This window comes from Sphaeramia orbicularis, chromosome 10 (assembly GCF_902148855.1).
Source record: "Sphaeramia orbicularis chromosome 10, fSphaOr1.1, whole genome shotgun sequence".
Classification (NCBI taxonomy): domain Eukaryota; kingdom Metazoa; phylum Chordata; class Actinopteri; order Kurtiformes; family Apogonidae; genus Sphaeramia; species Sphaeramia orbicularis.
The window spans coordinates 21,149,327-21,169,894 of NC_043966.1; the positions used below are offsets into that span (position 1 = coordinate 21,149,327).

Sequence of the window (20,568 nt, forward strand, 5' to 3'; positions counted from 1 at the left end):
TCACATTATATTCAAAAGTATTTTGCATATGCATTTTTTAACTTCAAACAGTGTGTGTTTAGAATATGACATAAATAATATAAAAGTCAAATATCAATGTATAAGGAATAAATGGCGTTTATTTATGAGTTTATAAAGTGAACCCAGAATGACGGCATAAAACTGTCACTTTCCAAACATTCACATTAATAAAACTCCTCAAATTATTTCTCATTTCAAAATACATTTTTCTGAAAATATAAGTAATTACCTACCCAAAAATATAAGTTTGGTGTAGATTATTGTAATTGAATTTTTTTGACCAGATGTTAACCTTCCCTTGACTTCGCCTGGTTGCTAATTTCAGCTTCTTAGTTAACGTGGCTTGTTGGTTTTGTCATGTGACGCTTTGATGCTTTTGCATTAAAGTGCTCCTTTTAATGTTGCAGAAAATCATCAGAAAACATTTGAGGGAAACCCTCAGTGATGACTAAGCTACAACAGAAATGAAATTCTGACATAGTTTTATCAGTGGTGCATGTCCTTTATTTTCTGTCAGTTAAAGCATTATTAATTAAATTGTACTTAAATCATTGCAATTGTGTTCATCTTTCATTTTTGTCATTAAAGTCATGGCTGAGTACCGAATGAACAGTTCACTACTACTTCTAATATCTTTATGAGGAGACGCTGGATGTGAGAGACATTAGTGGAATGAAGGCATTTCCATCAGTGGATCTTTTGCCTGGTTGAGGTTTATTCTCCACCTCAAAAGCTATATAGACATACAGGTATTTCAGAGTACCTGGGTATAAAATTTGATGTCATTCAGTTAATTATTATAAGCCATGATTATTTTTTGGGAGAATATAAGCTTTTGTTGTCTTCGGTTAGTATTAATTGTTTGTGAAATACTAGACACAAACTGACAGTTACTTTATTATTTCTTATTTTATCAGATGACTCTTTTTAAGACATTAGATAGACATGCTACATACAAAAACTCAAGCTTATGTTTGACACCGGCAAGAACTTTGTGCCTGAATCACGTACAGGCACAAAGTATGTGATTGCAGTGATAGAGTTCCCCTATATACTTTTTTTTTGACAGTATCATTCAGTGAATCACATTTAATAGCTTACTCTTGCAAGCTGTGTCATTTGAGAACTTTTTTAGGAAGATACTGGAGTCACTTGAGGCCACGCTAGCATTTGGTTTGTAGAAGCTGTCGGGTTGTCGCACAGATGATGCTCTCTTTTTCACTGACACCATCCCATTTGGTTAATCTCAACATGTCTCAGCCACGTTGGCCCTCCTAATTTTCCTCCATGTGTGACTTTGCATTTTTTTCATTTGCCTTTGTGTATTCCTGAATATAACTGGTGTTAAGTAAATGTGTGAAAAATAGCAGGAAACAGACCACATGTGTGTTTTAATGGCATTCAGGAAGTTGGAGAGAGGAAGTGGTGAAGAATGCTTTAGTCACACAGTGGAAGTAACCACACTCACTGTTAAGTCACCCTCAGTAGATTAATCCTCAGACTTGAGAGTGGAAAATGTATTTGACTGTCTCTGCTGCATTTTAAACAGGCTTTAAGACTTATCATGAGTATAGGAGGTCATAGTTTCATGCAGCTGTTTGATGATTCAGGATTTAAAGGCAATGTTTTGACTTAGGTACCAGAGTCCGATGTAGACCAGGATGAAGGCATTTCCCAGCTCTTTGCCTTAAATTTTTCTGGCTGCAATATGGGAGGTTTTTGTCCTAATAAATTATAGGGAGGAGGATAGAGAGGTGGATAGAGGACAGAGGAGGATATTGTCAGTGCCATTGATTTAATTTGCTTTTCTGGGACCTGAAGATTAGATTTATTTTTACTTTTAATTAGTACAATTAAAGCAATAGCTTACCGAGAGCTTAAAATGGACTTTTCCTGCAAAGTAAATGAAATGAGATTAAAGATAATATTATGTGAAGAAAGGTCAATGGAGGGAGAAGACAAACTAGCCGATAAGTAGACTTGTGATAACATGTTCTGAAACACATATCCTCCTATGCTTTGCCTGCTTTTGTGGGCAGCACAGTGGCTCAGTGGGTAGCGCAGTAAGGCCCCATGTTTCAGTCTCAGGTGAAACAGGGTCCTATGTAGAGTTTGTGTGTTCTCATTGTGTTCCTGTGAGTTAACTCCAGTTTCCCCTGCCATAACTTTGCAAACCTTTACGTCATCTTCATTCTTCCACCTCTTGACCTGCTCTCATTGCACTGACTTAGATCTTGGGGTTGGTTTATCAGGCGATCCTGGGTGCTTCACACCAGCTCTTCACTGCTCCTATTGGAGAACATGTTGGCGAGCATGAACATGTTTTGCCATCGGGACCAATAACACATTTATAAGAAAAAGGTTGATTGGGATTGTTCGACAAATTACTTGAGCCGGCTGATTTCTGCTGTTACAGCACAAGAGAAAGCCAAGTAACAACCACATTTCAGAGGGACACAATCTGATGTTTATAAACATTAAGAGCCAGATTTGGATGGAGGTTAACTCAGACTTCCTGATTATATCATTTTCAATCCTCATGATACCACAGCATAGCTGCCTGCACCAATCATTTAGTGAAATAGACTACCATATTTAATAACTTTTGCTTTTGCAAAGAATAACTGTTTCAGAACTCATTTAATTGCCTGATGTGGTTAGAAATTGCTTGTAATTTTTTTTAGCTTAAACTGAAAATGTGAATGAAGAGCAAGTGAGGAATTCTATAATTTAAACTGAGAACCAACACAAGTCACCAGAATCTATATATATATATATTTTTTACATAAACCTTAAAAAAAACCTACATAAGCATTGTTTGTTTATGTAGGAAAGTTATAATTTTGACGAAGGAAAAAAATGACAATATTCAGAAGTTTCATTTAGAAAAGGGAAATAATACACCCTGATGTATTTATATACCTACATTCCAAGTGCCAATATCCCTTATTTGAAAAGGGTCTATTCTAGACATTTAAATAGAACAGAACATTTTCAGGCATAGTAATTAGATTTTTTTAACAGATATAACTGCCTTGCTGGTCCACAGCTTGCAACAACTGTCATGGATTTCCATGTAATTAGGACATGTTTGACTAACCGCTAAAAATACACATAAAAAACCAGCACTGAAATTGTAAAATATTTTAGCATAAAAATATACATATATTATTTACATAGAATAAAATTTACTGTTATCATTGCTGTAATTGTAATTGAAATTTATGATTAAGTCTAGTACAATACTCAGTAATAATATAAAAGCTGTGTCCCACATTTTCTTCAAACAAAGATCTCTGTAGACAGACATTCTTATCTTGTCTCGGAAACCTTTTGTACAGCTTTTGTTGTGATTACATATCATACAGGTCCTCAAGGGGACAGTAGTAGAAATTTGCTTTCAGTGGAGACAGAGATAACCTCAGGGTAGTGCTGTGCTAGTCTGCAGTCACATGCTCGGCCACCCAGCCATTCAGATCTTACCGACTTTTGTGTGCTTTCCTTTTTCCTAGTTACTGTTTAGAAACTGTAAACAGTTCTAGCGCTTTCCTGAAATAATAAGCCTGACTACAGACTCATGCCCTTTTAAAGGCACTTAAACTCTCACAGAAATATAAGACATTCTCTATATTCTATGTATCTCAAATTCAGGAGTAAACATTAGGCCTGAATCAACACAGCATTTTGTAAGACTTTATTTATTTGTTGAGAAGAACAATGTGACATTTTGTGCTTGATTGAATTGTGTCTAATCCAGTTTGCAGGGTGGACAAGTGCTGTGAGATTGTCTGTGTGTGATAGATTTTCCTTCACTGGGATAAGAGGCTATGTTGTGCTTGGGCGTATTAGATTTACAAATAAGTATCCTTGTGACACAGTGCACAGTCAAAACACTGCACTCTATGTGTTGTTTTAGAATTGTCCATTTAGATTTTGTTCTGTTCTTATATTAGTTTTTTGTTGATAGTGTCAACAGAAGCAGCACTGATGTAGTCACATGTAACTTCAGTTGGTGTAGACCAGTTTTATACACTCCGTGTAAATTTAAATGGGTGACAGAGTAGTGCAGTGTTAGGACTGTTCTGGGACTGAATCCAGTGCAAGTTGGACCATGTGGAGTTAGTATTTTCTTTCAATGTCTGAGTGGGTCCCCTTCAGGTATTCCGTCTTCCTCCAGCCTAAGGACATGTACCTCTGATAGGATATCTGATCTGAGGAGCTGTAGCCCCATGCGACCCTACAGAGGATTAAATGGCTATGGAAAATTACTTTATGAACAAAATGTAATTTGGGGCTATGTGGTATTTCTGGTGCTGTGTTGTTATTTTTAGGAACAGTCGATGATCTCACTTTGACATATTACACACTGCTAGTTTTATCAAAAGAACTCTGAAACCCAAAGATACTGAGTTTTCCTGCAATATTGACAAAGACAAGCAGCAAATCTTTAAATTGAAGGATGTAAACAAGAGAATGTACTTTTGCGCTTAAATGCGTAAATGTTAAATCTTAATTTTTCCTGACTCATTTTTCTGACTCAACTGTTTCAGCTAAGCTAAAACTACCTATGTCATTATTGTTTTACAAGTTAAACATGTTTTAGCAAGTACATGTGTGTACATGAAGTTTTGGTGGAGTCTGTTTGCGTTGGTAGATGATCATCTGATGTCAGTTGACTCATTTCCAGACTACTTGTAGCTGGTGTTGTTTGCTGTAACTGCTGTAGAAGAGTGTGACAGGAGTGGATGAACCTGAGAACAGGCATCACGACATACATTGAAATCAGTGTACAGGCTGTTTTTCACAGATGTTTGATCAATATCGATCTGTGGTTTTATTTATTTCAACTTAATTACAAAAATCATCTACTCCTTACCAGGTTAAAAAATTATTAAATCGAACCTTAAGTGCACTTAACAGATTCCAGTGTCATGCAGAAATAACAACAAAAATAAAGCCAAAATGGAGTTGCATTGTGTGAAAAAAAAATTAGGCGCACACTGTGGTTCAGTAGCTTGCGAAACCACTTTTAACAGCACTAACTTGTAGTAATTGTTTTCTGTATGATTTATATGAGTTCTTATTTGTCTCTAGCATTACTTAAGTTTATTGAGATTTGTGGGGATTCTTTCTTACAGTCCAGCCACAATATTTCAAGCACTATGAAGACTTTTATGGGCCATTGCACCACACTGTTGTGTTTTGTTTTTAACCATTTTATTGTGGATTTGCTTGGTCTAGTTGCATGACCCTAATTTTGCCAAGCTTTAGCTGTCAATCAGATGCCCTCTCATTTGACTCTGGAATACTCTGGTTACCAGAGGAGTTCATGGTCAACTCAATGACCAGTGCAAGGTATCCAGGTCCTCTTCAAAAGAAGCTTAAAAAGATTACTTTTCATTACTGTGGTTGACAGTTGGTGTGACATGTGCTAATGCATGCTGATATAATGTCGGGTTTTTGATAAATATGGCACTGTGCATTATGGCCAGATATCTCCACATGTGTCTCCACAAGTCTTGCGTTTTACTTAGATGCAACTTTAAAAACCTGCCATATTCGTTCCAGGGAGAAGAGGCTTTCTTCTGGCAACCCTTTCAAACGAGACTGAATAAGCCAGTCTTTTTCTAATTGGACTGTCATGAACTTTAACATTTAATATGCTAACTGTAGAGTCTGGGATACAGCTCTTGGCTTTCGTGCAATTCCTCTGAGTGTTGCACAGTCTGACCTTGCGGTGAATTTGCTGGGATGTCCACTCATGGGAAGACTGGCCCCTGTCTGAATGGTTTCCAGTTGTGAATAGTCTTTGACACGGTAGAAAAATGGACTTCAGACAGTGTGGAAATGGCCTTAGAACACGTAGAACACTTAGAACACAAAACACTAGCAAACTGCTTAAAGTTGTGCTTTAATAGAGATTATCACACATTCTGATGGCTGATAGCCTAATTCAAGGGCATTTGCTTAGCAGCATCCAGATGCTACTTTCTCTCTTAATTCTTATGGAAACACTAACATTGCATTTAATTTTTCACACCATGCGTCTGCATTTGTGTTAAATACATGATGACATAGTGGAATTTGTTGCATGCTGTTTGACAATATCGGTTAGATTAAAATAATTTTAGAACTTGGTGAGGATCAGAGGATTTCTTATTATGTTTTGGTAGATAAAATCACAAAATTCAAAGAGAGCATACTTTCTTTTTCTCATGACTGTAAGAAACTGAGAAAGTTGCAAATTTAGAAATAGAAATCAGTGGCTAATGTCAACAACAAACCAGCTCCCAGCTCAAAAACAGACTCATACATATTAAAACACACACTGTTTGACTAAAGATGCTGTTTTGATTTGACTGTGATTATTTCATTGACCACAAATACATTCCTGAAATTGACTTAGTGAGGTTGTATTTCGGGGAGCAGATTCACCAAATGAACTTTTAACTTTGCTGACTGAAAATCTGGACCTTGACATTTAAAAGTGGACTGAATTTCACTTTGCAAAATTATTTTGACAATTCTGTGAGGCTCCTTGTTGAAGCAAGCACTAGAGCTGAGGAGATAAAAACATCAACCTAAGATTGAATTTAGATGAGGCTCAAGGCTGTAGTGCAAATGAAACCAGATGTCTACTGTCAGTTAATGCTCAGGAAGAGCTATTTGCATATTGTGAAGGAAGGTTTTGAAAAGGGTAACTGTACATGTATTTTGCAGCTAACATCAGTTTTGCTCTAAATATATTCTGAATTGATTCATGGACTAAACATATATTTCAGATATAAGTCATGTGAAATGTCAGGTGTCAACAGGGCCTTGGGGTGTTCAGAATGGGCCCGCTACCACATTGTCATCCCTGCTTGAAAAGGACATTGTCACAGTGTAAACATAAAGATTAATTTGATAGATTTTATGAAGAAGGATGAACGTTACTTCAATACTTCTAAAAATCCTTATGCATCAGTGTAGACTGTTGTTGGCTTCCCCCTGCCTTTACAAAGGCAGCCACTGAGAGGACTTTGTAACAAGATTAATTGTGACAAATTTATTTGTTTAGACTATTTCTAATTCACTTACTTGGATGGTATTTGGTCCTGCCTGATGCCACTCCCCCAAAATTGAGGATGATATTGGCTATGCTGTACGTCCTATTCGATTACAGAAAGACAAATTATGCAATTTTGATGTTTATGGGTATTAGAAGAGATGAGCCTCTAATGGAAGTAGAAGACAGTGTGGCTATGTGCTTAATGGCTGTGAGCTACATGTTTCTCTTGCACAAGTTTGGAGGTGGTAAGTGTTGTGAAGAAAGGGGTTTTAATATCATTCTCAGTAGATAATTTGCATATAACTATTAAATATACCATCGAATGTCCACTGAAATGATGAGGAGCAACAACCAAACTTTATAATTTTACCTTCAATGTTCAGTCAGTTCAACATCCTGTGTAACTTGATAAATTTAAGGTTAATATAACCATTGCATGTAGTAGTGCATATTTTATGTTTTATACTGATTGTGTGCACTCGGGGTTCTACATGTTGAATTTCAATTTCTGGATTTCCCTGCTTCTTTTTGCATAGCACATTGAATACAATGGTCATGGTTGGCAGTGTCTGGCTTCCACTATTCCTTTGTTATTATTAGAACTAATTAAAGTAAAACCTAATTTCCTTCTAAACTCGTTTTACAGAGGCAACGTGGCTACTGATTTTATAGTGGTAGTTCCACTGAGTGACTTAAAATGACATCATACAGATGGTCTAGTTAAATTGGCTGGGAATAACAGACGTTGCTATTTAAAAGCGGTTTAATGGTATAGCCATTCTGAAATAAAAAAGGTCCTCTGTCCATCTTAGAGGAGGACTTGTATCATATGCCACCTGGTGGCATTGTGTAATAAACCTAAGAGCTTTGAAACCACGAATTAGCACAGGTTAATGTAATAATAACAGTAATTGTAGTTTGAAATACCAATTTTAAAAGTTATTGTGAGAAATATGCATACTGGCATGGATTTGTGTCCCCAAATTGACTCTCAAGTTGTAGGATATTGCTTTGTGTTTTCATTTTTAAGGATCTGCATGGAGTCATAATCATATTTGATTAAGGAGGGACCCAGAGCTAATTTGATTAGGTTATTTAGAGGAATATGTGTTTGGTAATAAACATTTATTATGATGAAAAAGTTTACTTTAATAAGCAGGAAAAGCCCAGAGGACATACAAGCTTAATTGTTAGATGTTAAATTGCGTTGTTGCGATGTTGCCAAGATAATGGGCAAGGAAAGGCCCTCAAGTCAAGGCAATTAACCAAACAGTGGTTTGATTGTTGTTAAATTGATTAGAAAATGTTTAAGTACTCCATTTGAAAATTAGCTATTGTTTCACGCGGTTTTAGACTGCTAGAGAATGCTGGGCTTAATGATACATACGCTCAGAGTTAGAAATGGGAAAAGTTGTTACCTAGGTTAAATTCTTATCTTGGCAGATGCTGTCAGAAGTTGTGAAACTGAGCTCAGAAAATATGGAACATGAAATACTCTTTTTTGCGATAGCACCAGATGAATATCCCATATTTGTTTTCTTGACTTGAAAAAACATGGAAGACACATGAAGCCTGCACATAGGGACTGAAGCTTGGTTTTCTGTGGTTCACAGCAACTGTTGATCAGCTGGTGCAGACAAAACTTGATAGATAGGGCAGTTTGAGTGTCTGCTCAGTGTTGCCCAGAGCGACAGCTGATGAAGATGCACAAAGGGAGGCGCAGGTTAGAGCCAATCTGTTTGCTTGCTCCAGCATCAGTACTTTCCTGATTAGAATAGTGGAGAAATCCACGGCTGGAGGCAGGCTTTATGGCCATCACCACCCCACATCTCCCTGCTCATTAGTACTTCACAGCCTAGCGCCACAGCATATGGCAGTGTTGCTACTGCTTCCCATTTGAGGTGTGTTTTAAATGACTGCCCCTTGCAGAGCCACAAGCCTTTGGCAGTGGTCTGTCTTATTGTGTCTGAAATGAAGATTAACATCTGCATTTGAGTTGAGTGTTTTATGTGAGCTCTGTGGAACATTTTGTGAAGATTACAAGTTTAAGTCCCTCAGAAAGATGATTGACAGGGAAAACGTTTGTTAGCACTCTCCAGGAAATAAATTGGACACTATTCTGACTCATGCCTAACAGTTAAATGGTAGGTCAACAAGAAAATTCAGTAGGGTTACTATCATTTCAAGACATGCTCAATAGAATAAAAATACACAAAAGAGATACTAGTGCTATTTAACTGTGCCAGGCGGGAGCATAATTCCAACTGAAAATGCATTATTTTTGAGGTGTGTGTATATTTTAACTAAATGACTTAACTCTTGCATGTTTCCAGTGGGTGGTGTGGACAGATATACTCATTTTGTCTGTGAATGTGGGATTATAGATGTTTAATTATATGCCTTAATTTCTCATATTTTTTGTACAGCTGTGTGTGCTTAATACACAGTTGCTGCACATTAAAACTCTATTATTTGGAATCATCAACTATTGTCACATCCTGCACATGTACATCGTCCTGGATACACTCCCACCTCTGTTTAAGCAAAAACCCACAATGTCAGTGTATCTTTGTTTCTAAGCCCTTAGAAACACAGCTACATTAAGATATTTGTCACTGATCCTGTACGGCTTCTCAAAGGTGCATGTTCATTTGATTTTTGATGTTCAATGAGTGTACCCTGAAGGAACGAGTACATGTGACACATTTCAGGTGGGATACATACTGTGCACTTTGTGGTGTTGTCATTTTCTGTTGGATCTTATTTTTCACACTGTGCCCTCCCTTTGACAGAACATACACATAAAAACATTGGCTGATGATATGGTAAGGTGCTTGGTTTAATTTTTGTGTGATTATTTTTGTTTTACATCTTCACCTCATGTGTTTGTGGCTGCATGGGACTGTTTAACTGAAAATATGTGGATGGATCAAATGTGCCCGAAGGAAAAAAAAAAAAAATTAAAAACACACAAGAACTGAAGACACTGCATCCTGCATTAGTGTATAATATCTGTACACATTAATAGACAAGTGGTGCCAGGCACAACAAACTGCAACCTTTGCACATATTGTAGCTTATTTTGGCATCGATCCAGCTGATATTATCATGTCTATGGCATGTGCTGATGTCAGCATAGACATAGACAGCATGGACACATTTCATTCATTATATGTAAATGGGATTTTTTTTTTTAATTTCATAAAAAATTTGAACTTTGACCTACATTTCCCAAAATGTAATCACATCTATTCTGGGTCACTGGCAATCTATAAACCCAATTTGGTGCAAATTTAACCAATAGTTTTGCTTCTAAAGTGCAAACAAACAAACAAAGAAACAAAGTAAACCAAAAACAATACCCCTTGCCTCCCCTCTGGGGGGCGGGGTAAAAAAGAATTAAAGTGTAAATCTGACTCACTAACTTGTCTTAGCTCTACATAATGCTATCTAAATGAAATATCATTTTTCATGGAGCTATGATTTAACACCACCGATGTCTATGGTTCCTAATAATTTATATTGTGAACAACATCTAGCCCATAGCATCTAGTCCTTTATAAGCAGCAGTGTGCAATTATCAGCTCTTCTTGTTATCAAATGTTTCTACCTGGGGGCTTTTTAATACCCTTACTTAACAAATAGTCTGACTTTGTTTCAGACAGTATTGCATTAGTCATGGGTTGTACCATGAAACATCAACATGCAACTTGAGATAACAGGAATATTGTCTTAGCCTACGGTCTGTTTGATCCATCCTGTAATATTTCAGTTCACTGACAGTAGAGACATCATACATCCTGTTATCATGTGTGTGTCTTTCATTTATGTGTGTATTCACCCAGCATGCCCTCATTAACCTTTTCTGAGTAGGACTAACATTACTGATTGCATGCACTTCTTTTTTTGTTTTCTGACTAAACTTTGCTGGGTTGCAATAGTGTCACCTAACTGAGTCTCAGAGGATTTTCACTGATGTTGTCCATGGGAGCTGAAGTTATTAGTGTGTGCCAAAACAAACAAAAAAAATGGTGATCCTTCAGGGTTGGTGGTAAGTGCAAAGGTTTTGATAAAAACTGTTTTTGGTTGATAAATATCACAATAAAAGTCAAATTGTTATTTTTAGTGAAAGGCTCATTTTTTTTTATCCTGAGCTAAAATTTAAGAAATCATAGGGTTATTTATGGTTCAAAAAAAAGATTGAACATTCAAAACAATTATGATAAAATGTTTGTTCACCATCAAAATATACATACACCATGCATGTGTGTAAAATTAAGTAAAGACGAAAGATTCTCAGATCATTTACTTTTCAAGATATACAATTATACAATATATTATATTGAGGTTAGTAAACATTTATGTTGACCATGTCAAATTTAGGTGCTTGTATGTTGGGAAAAAGTGTTTTTTTACATGGGCCATCTCAATCAGAGCTCATTAGTAAATTTAATAGACAAAAAACTGTTGCATAGGATAACAAAAGTATCAACCTGTTTTAGTGGACTGCCTATTCTCTTTTATTTAATAACGTTCATTTTTGAAGTTTATTGATTTAAGAGGTTGTAATCATGAGTTGTGATTTCACTGAAAGGTTAAAAAATAAAAAGCATACAAGCTGGACTACAGTATTAGTGTACATATTTATTCAAAATTTAAAATGTTAAATATTGTAACTTTAAACATACCATTTCAGATTATTTTCCTGCAAATTCTCACAAAATTTATAAGCTTTTACTTTTTGCATATTTACCTTCACATTGCCTCCATGTGCGTTTTTTTTTTTTTTAATGCAACTGCTCCCAGGCCCTTTTATATTTTCCCTTCCTTTCTTTTGACGATGAACTGGAAACTCAGACTGAAATGCATGACTCAGACTCAGGCAAAATGCAATCAACGTCTGTCTACTTGGAAAGCAGGGTTCGGTACACAAGCAGGCAGTCAGGAGATTTGCAAAACAACTCGAAAGGACCCAGCTGAGACAAGGTCAAAATACACTAAGAAATGGTCATACACAAAATATCTCTGAGCACTAGGAATAAAAGCTGGAACACTTGCCACAAGAGAATGAAGACAAAATGGTGCAGGGTAAGGGGAAGAGTTAAACTAGTGATGTTACCTGTGACACCAAAGCTTCGAAACAAGTGTAAAAAAAAAAAAAGAACCAATTTTCAGTGGGGCTTGTATTGGAGCTTGATTTCTTTTTTGCTGTTCATGTGACCCATGACATCCGAAGCTTCATTTGACACATACACCATGTGACTGGTCCAAACGCTGATTCAATGGTAGCGGTTCACGCTTCACTGCTGATAAATCTGTATGGCTGATTTGATAAGAACATGAACAAAACCAACAAATAGATAAATGACTAAATCAATGCATGATTTATCCACATCACTAAAACCAAGGAAGTATATGTACAGTAGCATATCAAATGAAGCTTCAGATGTCATGGGTCATGGGATCGAAAACAAGCTTCGAGTAGTGAACCTTTTTCAATACAGTTGTGTTGAAAAGGTTCATTGCTTCAGAAAGCTTCACTTTGCCCATCACTAATTTAAACTTAGGGGAGGGGGAGCAATGAGACACAGGTGCTAAACATTAGGAGCAAAGCAGCCAATCACAGTGCAGGAAGTGAAGGTAAGGGAGAGGTGAGATTAGGTATATCAAAATAAAACAGGAACCACAAAAGAAAGTGAAGAACACAAAAGCATAACCTGGGGCATGTAGCTATCCAGTTGTGACAGCCTTTCCTTTTCCTTTTTCTTAGACACATTCTGAGCCATCCCGGCCATCAAAAGTTCTTGGGGTACTGTAAATCACAATGAGCAAACACAAGGGAAAAAAAGCAATTTCTAGTGTGGTTTCTTTCAGAGAAAATGTGCGTCGAACACAAGAATAGGCCTTTGCTTGTCCCAGTTTGAGCATGAATGCTAACAGCAGTATTTTAACATCTCTTGTGCTGCGTTTTCTTTCAGCGTGATCGTATTACCAGCTTCAGAAAAACAGGGATGAAGAAGGAGAAGCCGCTCATACAGCACCCTACAGATCCCCTCTCTACTCAGACCGAGCTGCCTGTTCCTCAGCCTCTGTTTGATGACCGCTCCATGAACCTCTCAGAAAAGGAAATCATTGACCTCTTTGAGAAAATGATGGTGAGCTTTGCCTTTTTCTTGTGTTGTTCACTGAAACATAATAAGCTATAATAGGGATTTTGTTTTTGTACAGAGCGAACAGGGCTTTTGATGGCATAAAAAGGAAACAGCCCTAGTAGTTGTAAGAATAATCAAATGGAATAAGTCAGCAAGAAGTGTTTTATAATGATTCATACATAATATGTTGCTAGTATTTATGCTAATAAGTAACTTCTTACTGGTGAAAATGTGTACCTAAAAAGTGGTAATGTGAAGTTTATACATGCCAATTAAAATAGAATACTCCAAAAACCCATGGATAAAAGTGTCAATATATGCATCCATAAGCCAAGTACCTGTTCATAGAGTGCTTAATATGCAGTTAGTATTACCGCACAGATAGTCTTAAAGACGTGTATTTTGCATGAAGAAAAAAATGAACCCCAAACTTCGAAATTCACTTTGTACTCATCTGTGGGGTCAAAGCCTTGTCACACTTGTGATTTTCTCCATTGAAATGCATTTTTGGCCTTATGTTCTGCAGGATTGAAATCTAACAAAAAGCTTTCAGCCCATCTCTTTGAAGTAGGGAGCTGAATTACTCTGGCTTCATTGCATAGGTTGTGTGTACTATTGTGGATAATGTCTTTGAGTGTGTGTGTGGTATGGTGCCTGCCTTTCCTTTTTTCTCATACAATGGTCTTTATTGCCAGGGCCAGAGAGATGCGACCAGTGCCCCTGGTTTTCATCAGGCTACTGCTCAGTGTTTTCTTGCCTGGGTGCTCATCCCTGTCACTCAGTTCACCTCTCAATTACTATGTTTGTGCTCACAGCGGCGTGACATTAAACCCAGGCTTCAATTTGCTCAGTGACAGACGACACAGAAGGCATGTTCGCTGCTCTGACATTTGACAGGCCTTGACACTCTTGGTCGGGAAGTATAATTACAGTAATGAAATAAAAAAGAAAAGGGTTATTTACTTATGTACTTTTAGATCTGTCAAGATTTGCTCTCACAAACTGTAAACTTTTCTTCTTTGATGTAGGAAATCCAGAAATAACAGTAGCGGATACTTCTTTTTGATGCTAGTAGATTCACTCTAGCGTCTGTTTTCTCTTTTTTTATGTCATACACACATACATCTTAACTGCTGTTCGTCTTTACACCCATTAAGTTATTGATTGTTTTTATGGTGCTGCATGCTGTATGTAGCCTTAGAAGTCTTGCTGGCTTCAAATGAAGGGATGACCCATGCCATATTAGTGAGACCACCTACTGTGCATTAACGACTAGGAAAAAATATTTTTTTTTTTTTCGCTTTTTTTGCTTTTTTCTGAATTGCGATGTATTTCTGTAAATAGCAAATAGCTGTTACAGAAAGGTCATCAGGGAATATAAAGGAAGACGCACTCAGACAGTGGGTAGGAAAACCAAATGAACTCTCTCCAGAATTTTTGAAGCCAACCATTGAGCAATTTGGTGTATTCATAAAACTACAGGGTAAGTTAAAATGCATTTAGAAAGATATGTATGTCTTAAAACCATGTGTTTCTCATGGTGTTTCCTCAGATGTACACAGCTGGAATTCAGAGTCTCTCATCAAAATGCACAGCAGTAAATCGGTTGGTGAAATGTGTGGTATTTGGTCTCACTAAAGAGGCAGCTGGGTTGCAGTAGCAGACTCCAATCCAATACTATTCAATCTTAGAATCATGGTGACACTTACAACGTCTAAACTCATTTCTTTAGTATTCATTTTGCTGCGAAACCACTGCCTTCTATGGAGCCTCTATGGAACCCTTAACACACTGCAAACTCCTTTCATCAGCACTATTTTCTGTAAATGGATCATTATAGGAAAAAAGTTGTGGCCAGTGTCCAGTGAGGTCAGATGCATGAACTTACCCTCTACATCTAAACAAAATCTCCCCGATGACATGACTTTCTGTCAGTAATTGGTGCACACTGGCACATTCAAGCAGCAGCACGCCAGCAAGAAAACCTCCAAGAGCATGACGTCTTTACGTAGGGCTGATCGAATTCAATTAATCTTAGTGACAATTTATCTCTGCCCTTTCTTTTCCTGCTCATTGTTGAGAGTAGTGCATCGTTTTGATGATGTCGTACACACAGGACTGTCTGGTAAAGTATAGCTTCGCAGTGCTGCTGTGGTTGGTTTGAGGTTTTATGTGCAATCGTCAGGGTGAGCACTCCTTGTAATAAGCACCGATATGATCCCTCAGCACTTACACTCTGCTCTAGGACACTAAAAGAAGCCCATAGGAGAGTTACTGTGTGTGCCTGAACACATTTATGGATCAGACTTGAGGATATTGGACAAAAAATTGATTTGTCACACCTAAAACAAAACATTTTATGTGTCTCCTACTGTCTTAAGATATGCTTATTCCCATAGCTTGGTCTTTTCATGTGGTCTTTACAAGTAATCAGAAACCTGTGGTCAGTAAGGCAACATTCACCATTTTTCTCTCCTTCTTATATTTTTATTATATTATTACTTGGAGTACAAAAGAGTGCTTTATCTTCATAACCTCAAAGGCTGTTCCCCGAGGTGGAAACCAGTACCTCAAACCTGGCATAAAAAAGCAAGACTAAAGTTGAATGTTCTCTGGTCAGATGGGAGAAAAATAAAACTCTTTGGCCATAAAGACCAATATTATTTATGGAGGAGAAAGGTTGAGACTTCACTTAGAAGAGTACACCAAAAGATTGATTTTACATTATTTGAAGGCCATACACTCAAATGATGAAGTAGATTTTAAACTTTGGTACATGAAAAAAATTAATTAAAGGAGAGAAATATGAAAAAATGTTTTCTGCTATTCAGAAATGTTCCTAATATATTTGGTAGTTATCTTGAACTAACAAAGTGAATGTATGTTGAAATAAAATGTTGGTGATTGTAGAAACGTTTGACAGTCAACGTCTGGCCTCTGCAGTTTTGATGATACAGTATGTGGCCAGTCTTGTTCTGCAACCATCTTCACCTGCTGTTTGTTTTACAGGCTGGCAGCAAGTAAAATACGAGTTACTCTGTCTCTCTAAAATGTATACAAAACTTGTCTATTTTGGATAAATCACAGCTTTATAATTATGAGACTTGGTTGGCAATAGCACATAACACTGACTAAGAAGTGAGACCATTTTAGGCTAAGTTTCCTTGGGGTGTTTTCAGAATATTGTAATAATGTAGGCGTGCATTTTTACATTGCTTCAAAACCAAAAGCACCTAAGCCCTCACAGGGATGTCTATGTATAAAATGGTTGTAATCCTGGAATGCTAATGCAGTATGGGTGTGAAAACTGTCAGCTGAAAGTACGTGCAGTAAGATTCTTAATTGTTTTATTTCAGAGCAGAGACAATAGCCAGATCAATTAAAAAATGTGTCACTGCTGCATTCATTACAGACTGCACTGTAAGAACCAGTCGGATGAAATAATGGCATTCCCATACCTTGGATCCACAACACCTAGTATGCCAGGTTTTGCACAATAAGATTATAAATGAAGGCTGATTAGCTGTAGCAGGGTTTTAGAAACAAGATGTAAAGCACAATCTCTAAGGCAACTCCTCTGCCACTAATAGAAGCTCAAATCTCATCATTTCAGTGAAACCAGGAGCATGGCTGAAGATTTCTTGGGATTCTTTTATGTAGCCTGTGAGGGTATAATTAATAAAAGAGCATTAATCATTTTGGAGACTAAACATGTAGGGCTCATTCCTCCAGTTTGCCCCTGACAAGCATCCCGCAGGCCCACCACTCATACCCCTAGTACAACACACTCACCCAGCCACGTTTTGCCTCGTTTATTGAATGCCAATTAAGCAGATAAATTAGCAGGGTTCAGAGATTAATTAAAAAACCTGCTGGTTTCGGTGGGTGAGGAGACCTGCCAATTTTAACTTTAAGCTGCATTTTTTTTCTTCAATTCTGTGTTCGAGAGGATGTTAATGGTTTTTGCTCTGAGGGTATTTACCAGAGGAAATGTAGTTGGAGGAATTTAGGTCACGATGCCCCCGGGTGGGATTCCTGCCCATGCCTCCCTGACAAATGAATGAACAATAGTGAATGAGGTAAGATATTATAACCAATGTCTAATACAGTGTTCCTAATGCCGCATATTTGTCAGTGACATGTAATATGAAATCTGATGAGGAGAATCACTGCCAAATCAGATCAACCAAATGAACAGACGCATGATTTTCTTTGTTTTCCAGCAGAGGGCAGCATGGCTCCACAGCTTTAGCTCGACTGCCCTGAAACTCTGAGGAGGATGTTTTTTTCCCTCTGTTCATTCTAGCCATCTCTTTGTGAGAGAGTGCTTCTGATAAACATCCCCCTCCATTCTAATCATCATGTCATTCCCTAGCTTTTAGTGCTCTGTCCGGCCTTCGCTCCATCCCCTGATGTCTCTCACATGAAAGACCTTTTTTGTGATGCAGAATTAAAGTAGTGCGAAGATAATACTCCCAATGACACGCAGATACTGCCTATCCAGCCTATCTGATGCAGTTGCCTGGCCTCAATAGAGGAAGAGTTGTTTTATTTTGAGTTGTTGTATGCAGTTTATACTGTAGCCACGCTACTTTCATTTCAAGGACTAATTAGTACTGCAATGTTTTCCTCTTGCAGAACCTTGTGTCTTTAGCAAAAAAAGGATTCATTAAACTGTAGAAATCCAGCATCTAATGGAATAGTTGTATTGGAAATTGAAGTATGTTTTGTGAGGTTTGATATCTTCAAAAGAAAGGATCATAGTCTAAATGTCATAAAATAGTATAAACCTTGAATTGAAAGAAGCTTTTTAATGTGTTATTTGTATATGGTTGAGGCAAATGCAGTATGTAGCTTGTTTGGTAGATTTGATTTCTCTCCTGTTCTCAGTCCATTGTGTGTGTATGTGTGATTATGCCTGAACGTGAAGACAAATCTCTTTTATAACACTGATTCTATAGTTCAATTTAGATCGTAGCCATTCTCCGTTATTACATTTAATTTCTTCTCGTGGTGTCTTTGTATGTAGGAGGACATGAACCTGAATGAGGAACGCAAAGCTCCGCTGCGTGGAAAAGACCTAAGCACCAAACGGGAGATGGTGGTCCAGTACATCTCAGCCACTGCCAAATCTGTAAGTGCCACAATAAAGCAGACTACTGTATCTGTTATTGATTATAGAACGCTCACTGTATAATCATAGTAGTTAGGCTGAATCATAACGACACACCGCACTACTTTTTCCTATGAATTTAACCTGATTCTCTGCTTTGTTGCTTACTTCGTCATCTTTTCCAATGCACTGATTCTGTTGTTCACTCTTCATGCCTGATCCTCAGATCTTTGATACCCTTTTTCAATTTACCCTTCATTTTTTTTTTCTTGTTGTAGTGCAATCGGCCGTGGTAGGCTATTAAAAAATGGTCACTGCTTGTCCAATTTTGTGCTTGCATGTCAGGTGTTGGTTGTCCAGGTGTTTTCTTGCATGTGAATGTTTTTGGCCCATTGATGCCCGTGCGCTGTGTCATCATTTGATAAATAATAAAGGATTAGTTAGAATATTTGTTCAGTCGAATTATGACTGTAAGAAGCACAAAGTGTAGATTAGTTATTGCATGTGGTTTCATGGTTTTTTCTAAATAATAAGAAACAGATTATGAGACTTTAATGCTTTACTGCTTTATATTGAGATTATGAAAAATAATTGTACTCCATCTGGTAGAATATTTCAAAATCTGGTTCTTTTTCCTCATAAAAAAAAACACCACTCAGAAGTAATTACTCTTGATATTAATTCATAAATTTGGATAGAATTCTTGTGTCCTTTTTTTTGAAGTTACAAACCTTATGAGGTGAAACTTATTATATTGGAACAGAGGAAAAAAGTGATTTCTGTCCCCATTGCTTCCTGAACCTGGTAGCTCTGTCTTGACACCACCATTTATTGCCTTCCTCATTGTTATGGTAATTAACTGGCATTATTGATAATGATGATTATCCAGCATGATTGATTTCCTCACAGGGCCCATTATGCTTTGTGAGCACTGATATTTTATTCAAATTAATAACGTAATCTGTGTAGTCAAAGGACAGAAGACAAAATGTGATGTCTGTCAGCACCCTGCTATCACATTTAATACAGATGAAGGAGGGGGATGGTTGGGAATCAGTGATGATGTATCTGTGCCTTCACGTAAGTTCACTTATAGCTACACCAGAACACCTGTAACCACTGAAAAAACAACAGGGAGACTTATTTGTTTGCTTTTAATAATATTGTATTTAGAACATTAGATTAGCTGCAACAAAACATTAACTATACAGTGAAATTATTTTTGTAAAATCAAGTTTCAGTCAGCAAAGAATCTACCTTAATTGTGCTGGTTGATCTTTGTATTTCTTTTGTTATAATATCATAAAAAAATTATTTATTATTTCACAGATGTTTTTGAAAAGTGAAATATGAAAAGAATTTTGTAATTTATGATGCTTCTGATAAATATGATAAAAGAAAATCTATAAAAATCAGAGAATCTTGTAGAGGCACACCAGCCGACCATTATCATGCATAGCCCAGATTCAGTATTCACTTAGCTGCGTGTCTTAAATAGCCTTTATACTTTTTTCGATTGCTAGGTTTGACTTGTTCAAAGCTATTTCTGTGACTATTTTTTTCAGGTGTAAAAATGTTTTCATGTGTGTATGTGTTAAAAAAACCTCCCACGAAATTTGTTTCCAGAGTCATTATCTGAGCCTAATATTGTGTGTGGTTCCTGATGAGCATGCTTTGTGATATACACAAGTGGAAGATTACGCTGCAGTGAAAAGGAGTGGTGCATCTTGGGCTTGTTGGGGTGTCTTTGTTGCTGTGGTGCCTTGGCTGTTAATATGAATTCATCTTTTTCTATCATAGATGTCTGCTGCGTTGTGAGAAAGCAGTGTGGGGGGCTTTAAAGGGGCTTCACACATGTATTTACTTCATTCCTCTGGGTTATATGCAATCATGATGAGACAAGATATAGATTTTTTGCCATTTTCCTTTTGTAATGATTAATTAATATCATCATTATCCATCACTTTGTTGCCACTTGGCCATGTGCATTATCTGACTGATTGTAACCATTTAGAGCTAAGTTAGAGTATGTGTACTTGTTGAAACTGTGCAGAAGGTGTAGGCTTAAATCCATAAATTTTACTGCTGGAGGGAACATAGCCCAGCATTGTGTGGCATTTCTCTTGTTTCTGTTTGCACTCAATTGAAGATCAAAAAGAGCTTCACAAATGAAATGTGCAACTTCCTTGAATAACTTGAAATTCTCGAATAACAATATTTTTCTTGGCATT

The 20,568-nt window shown here is 37.1% G+C and overlaps 1 protein-coding gene across 2 annotated transcripts in view; it reads left to right on the top strand.

Annotated features, from left to right (window-relative positions):
- diaph2 (diaphanous-related formin 2) overlaps positions 1 to 20,568 on the top strand; it is a 428,253-nt gene that overhangs the window by 6,278 nt on the left and 401,407 nt on the right. For both annotated transcript variants that reach the window (XM_030144879.1, XM_030144880.1), the window contains exons 3-5: positions 9,865 to 9,897; positions 13,051 to 13,227; positions 18,254 to 18,358. In XM_030144879.1, coding sequence (XP_030000739.1) covers positions 9,865 to 9,897; positions 13,051 to 13,227; positions 18,254 to 18,358 — 315 coding nt within the window. The remainder of the gene's footprint in view (positions 1 to 9,864; positions 9,898 to 13,050; positions 13,228 to 18,253; positions 18,359 to 20,568) is intronic.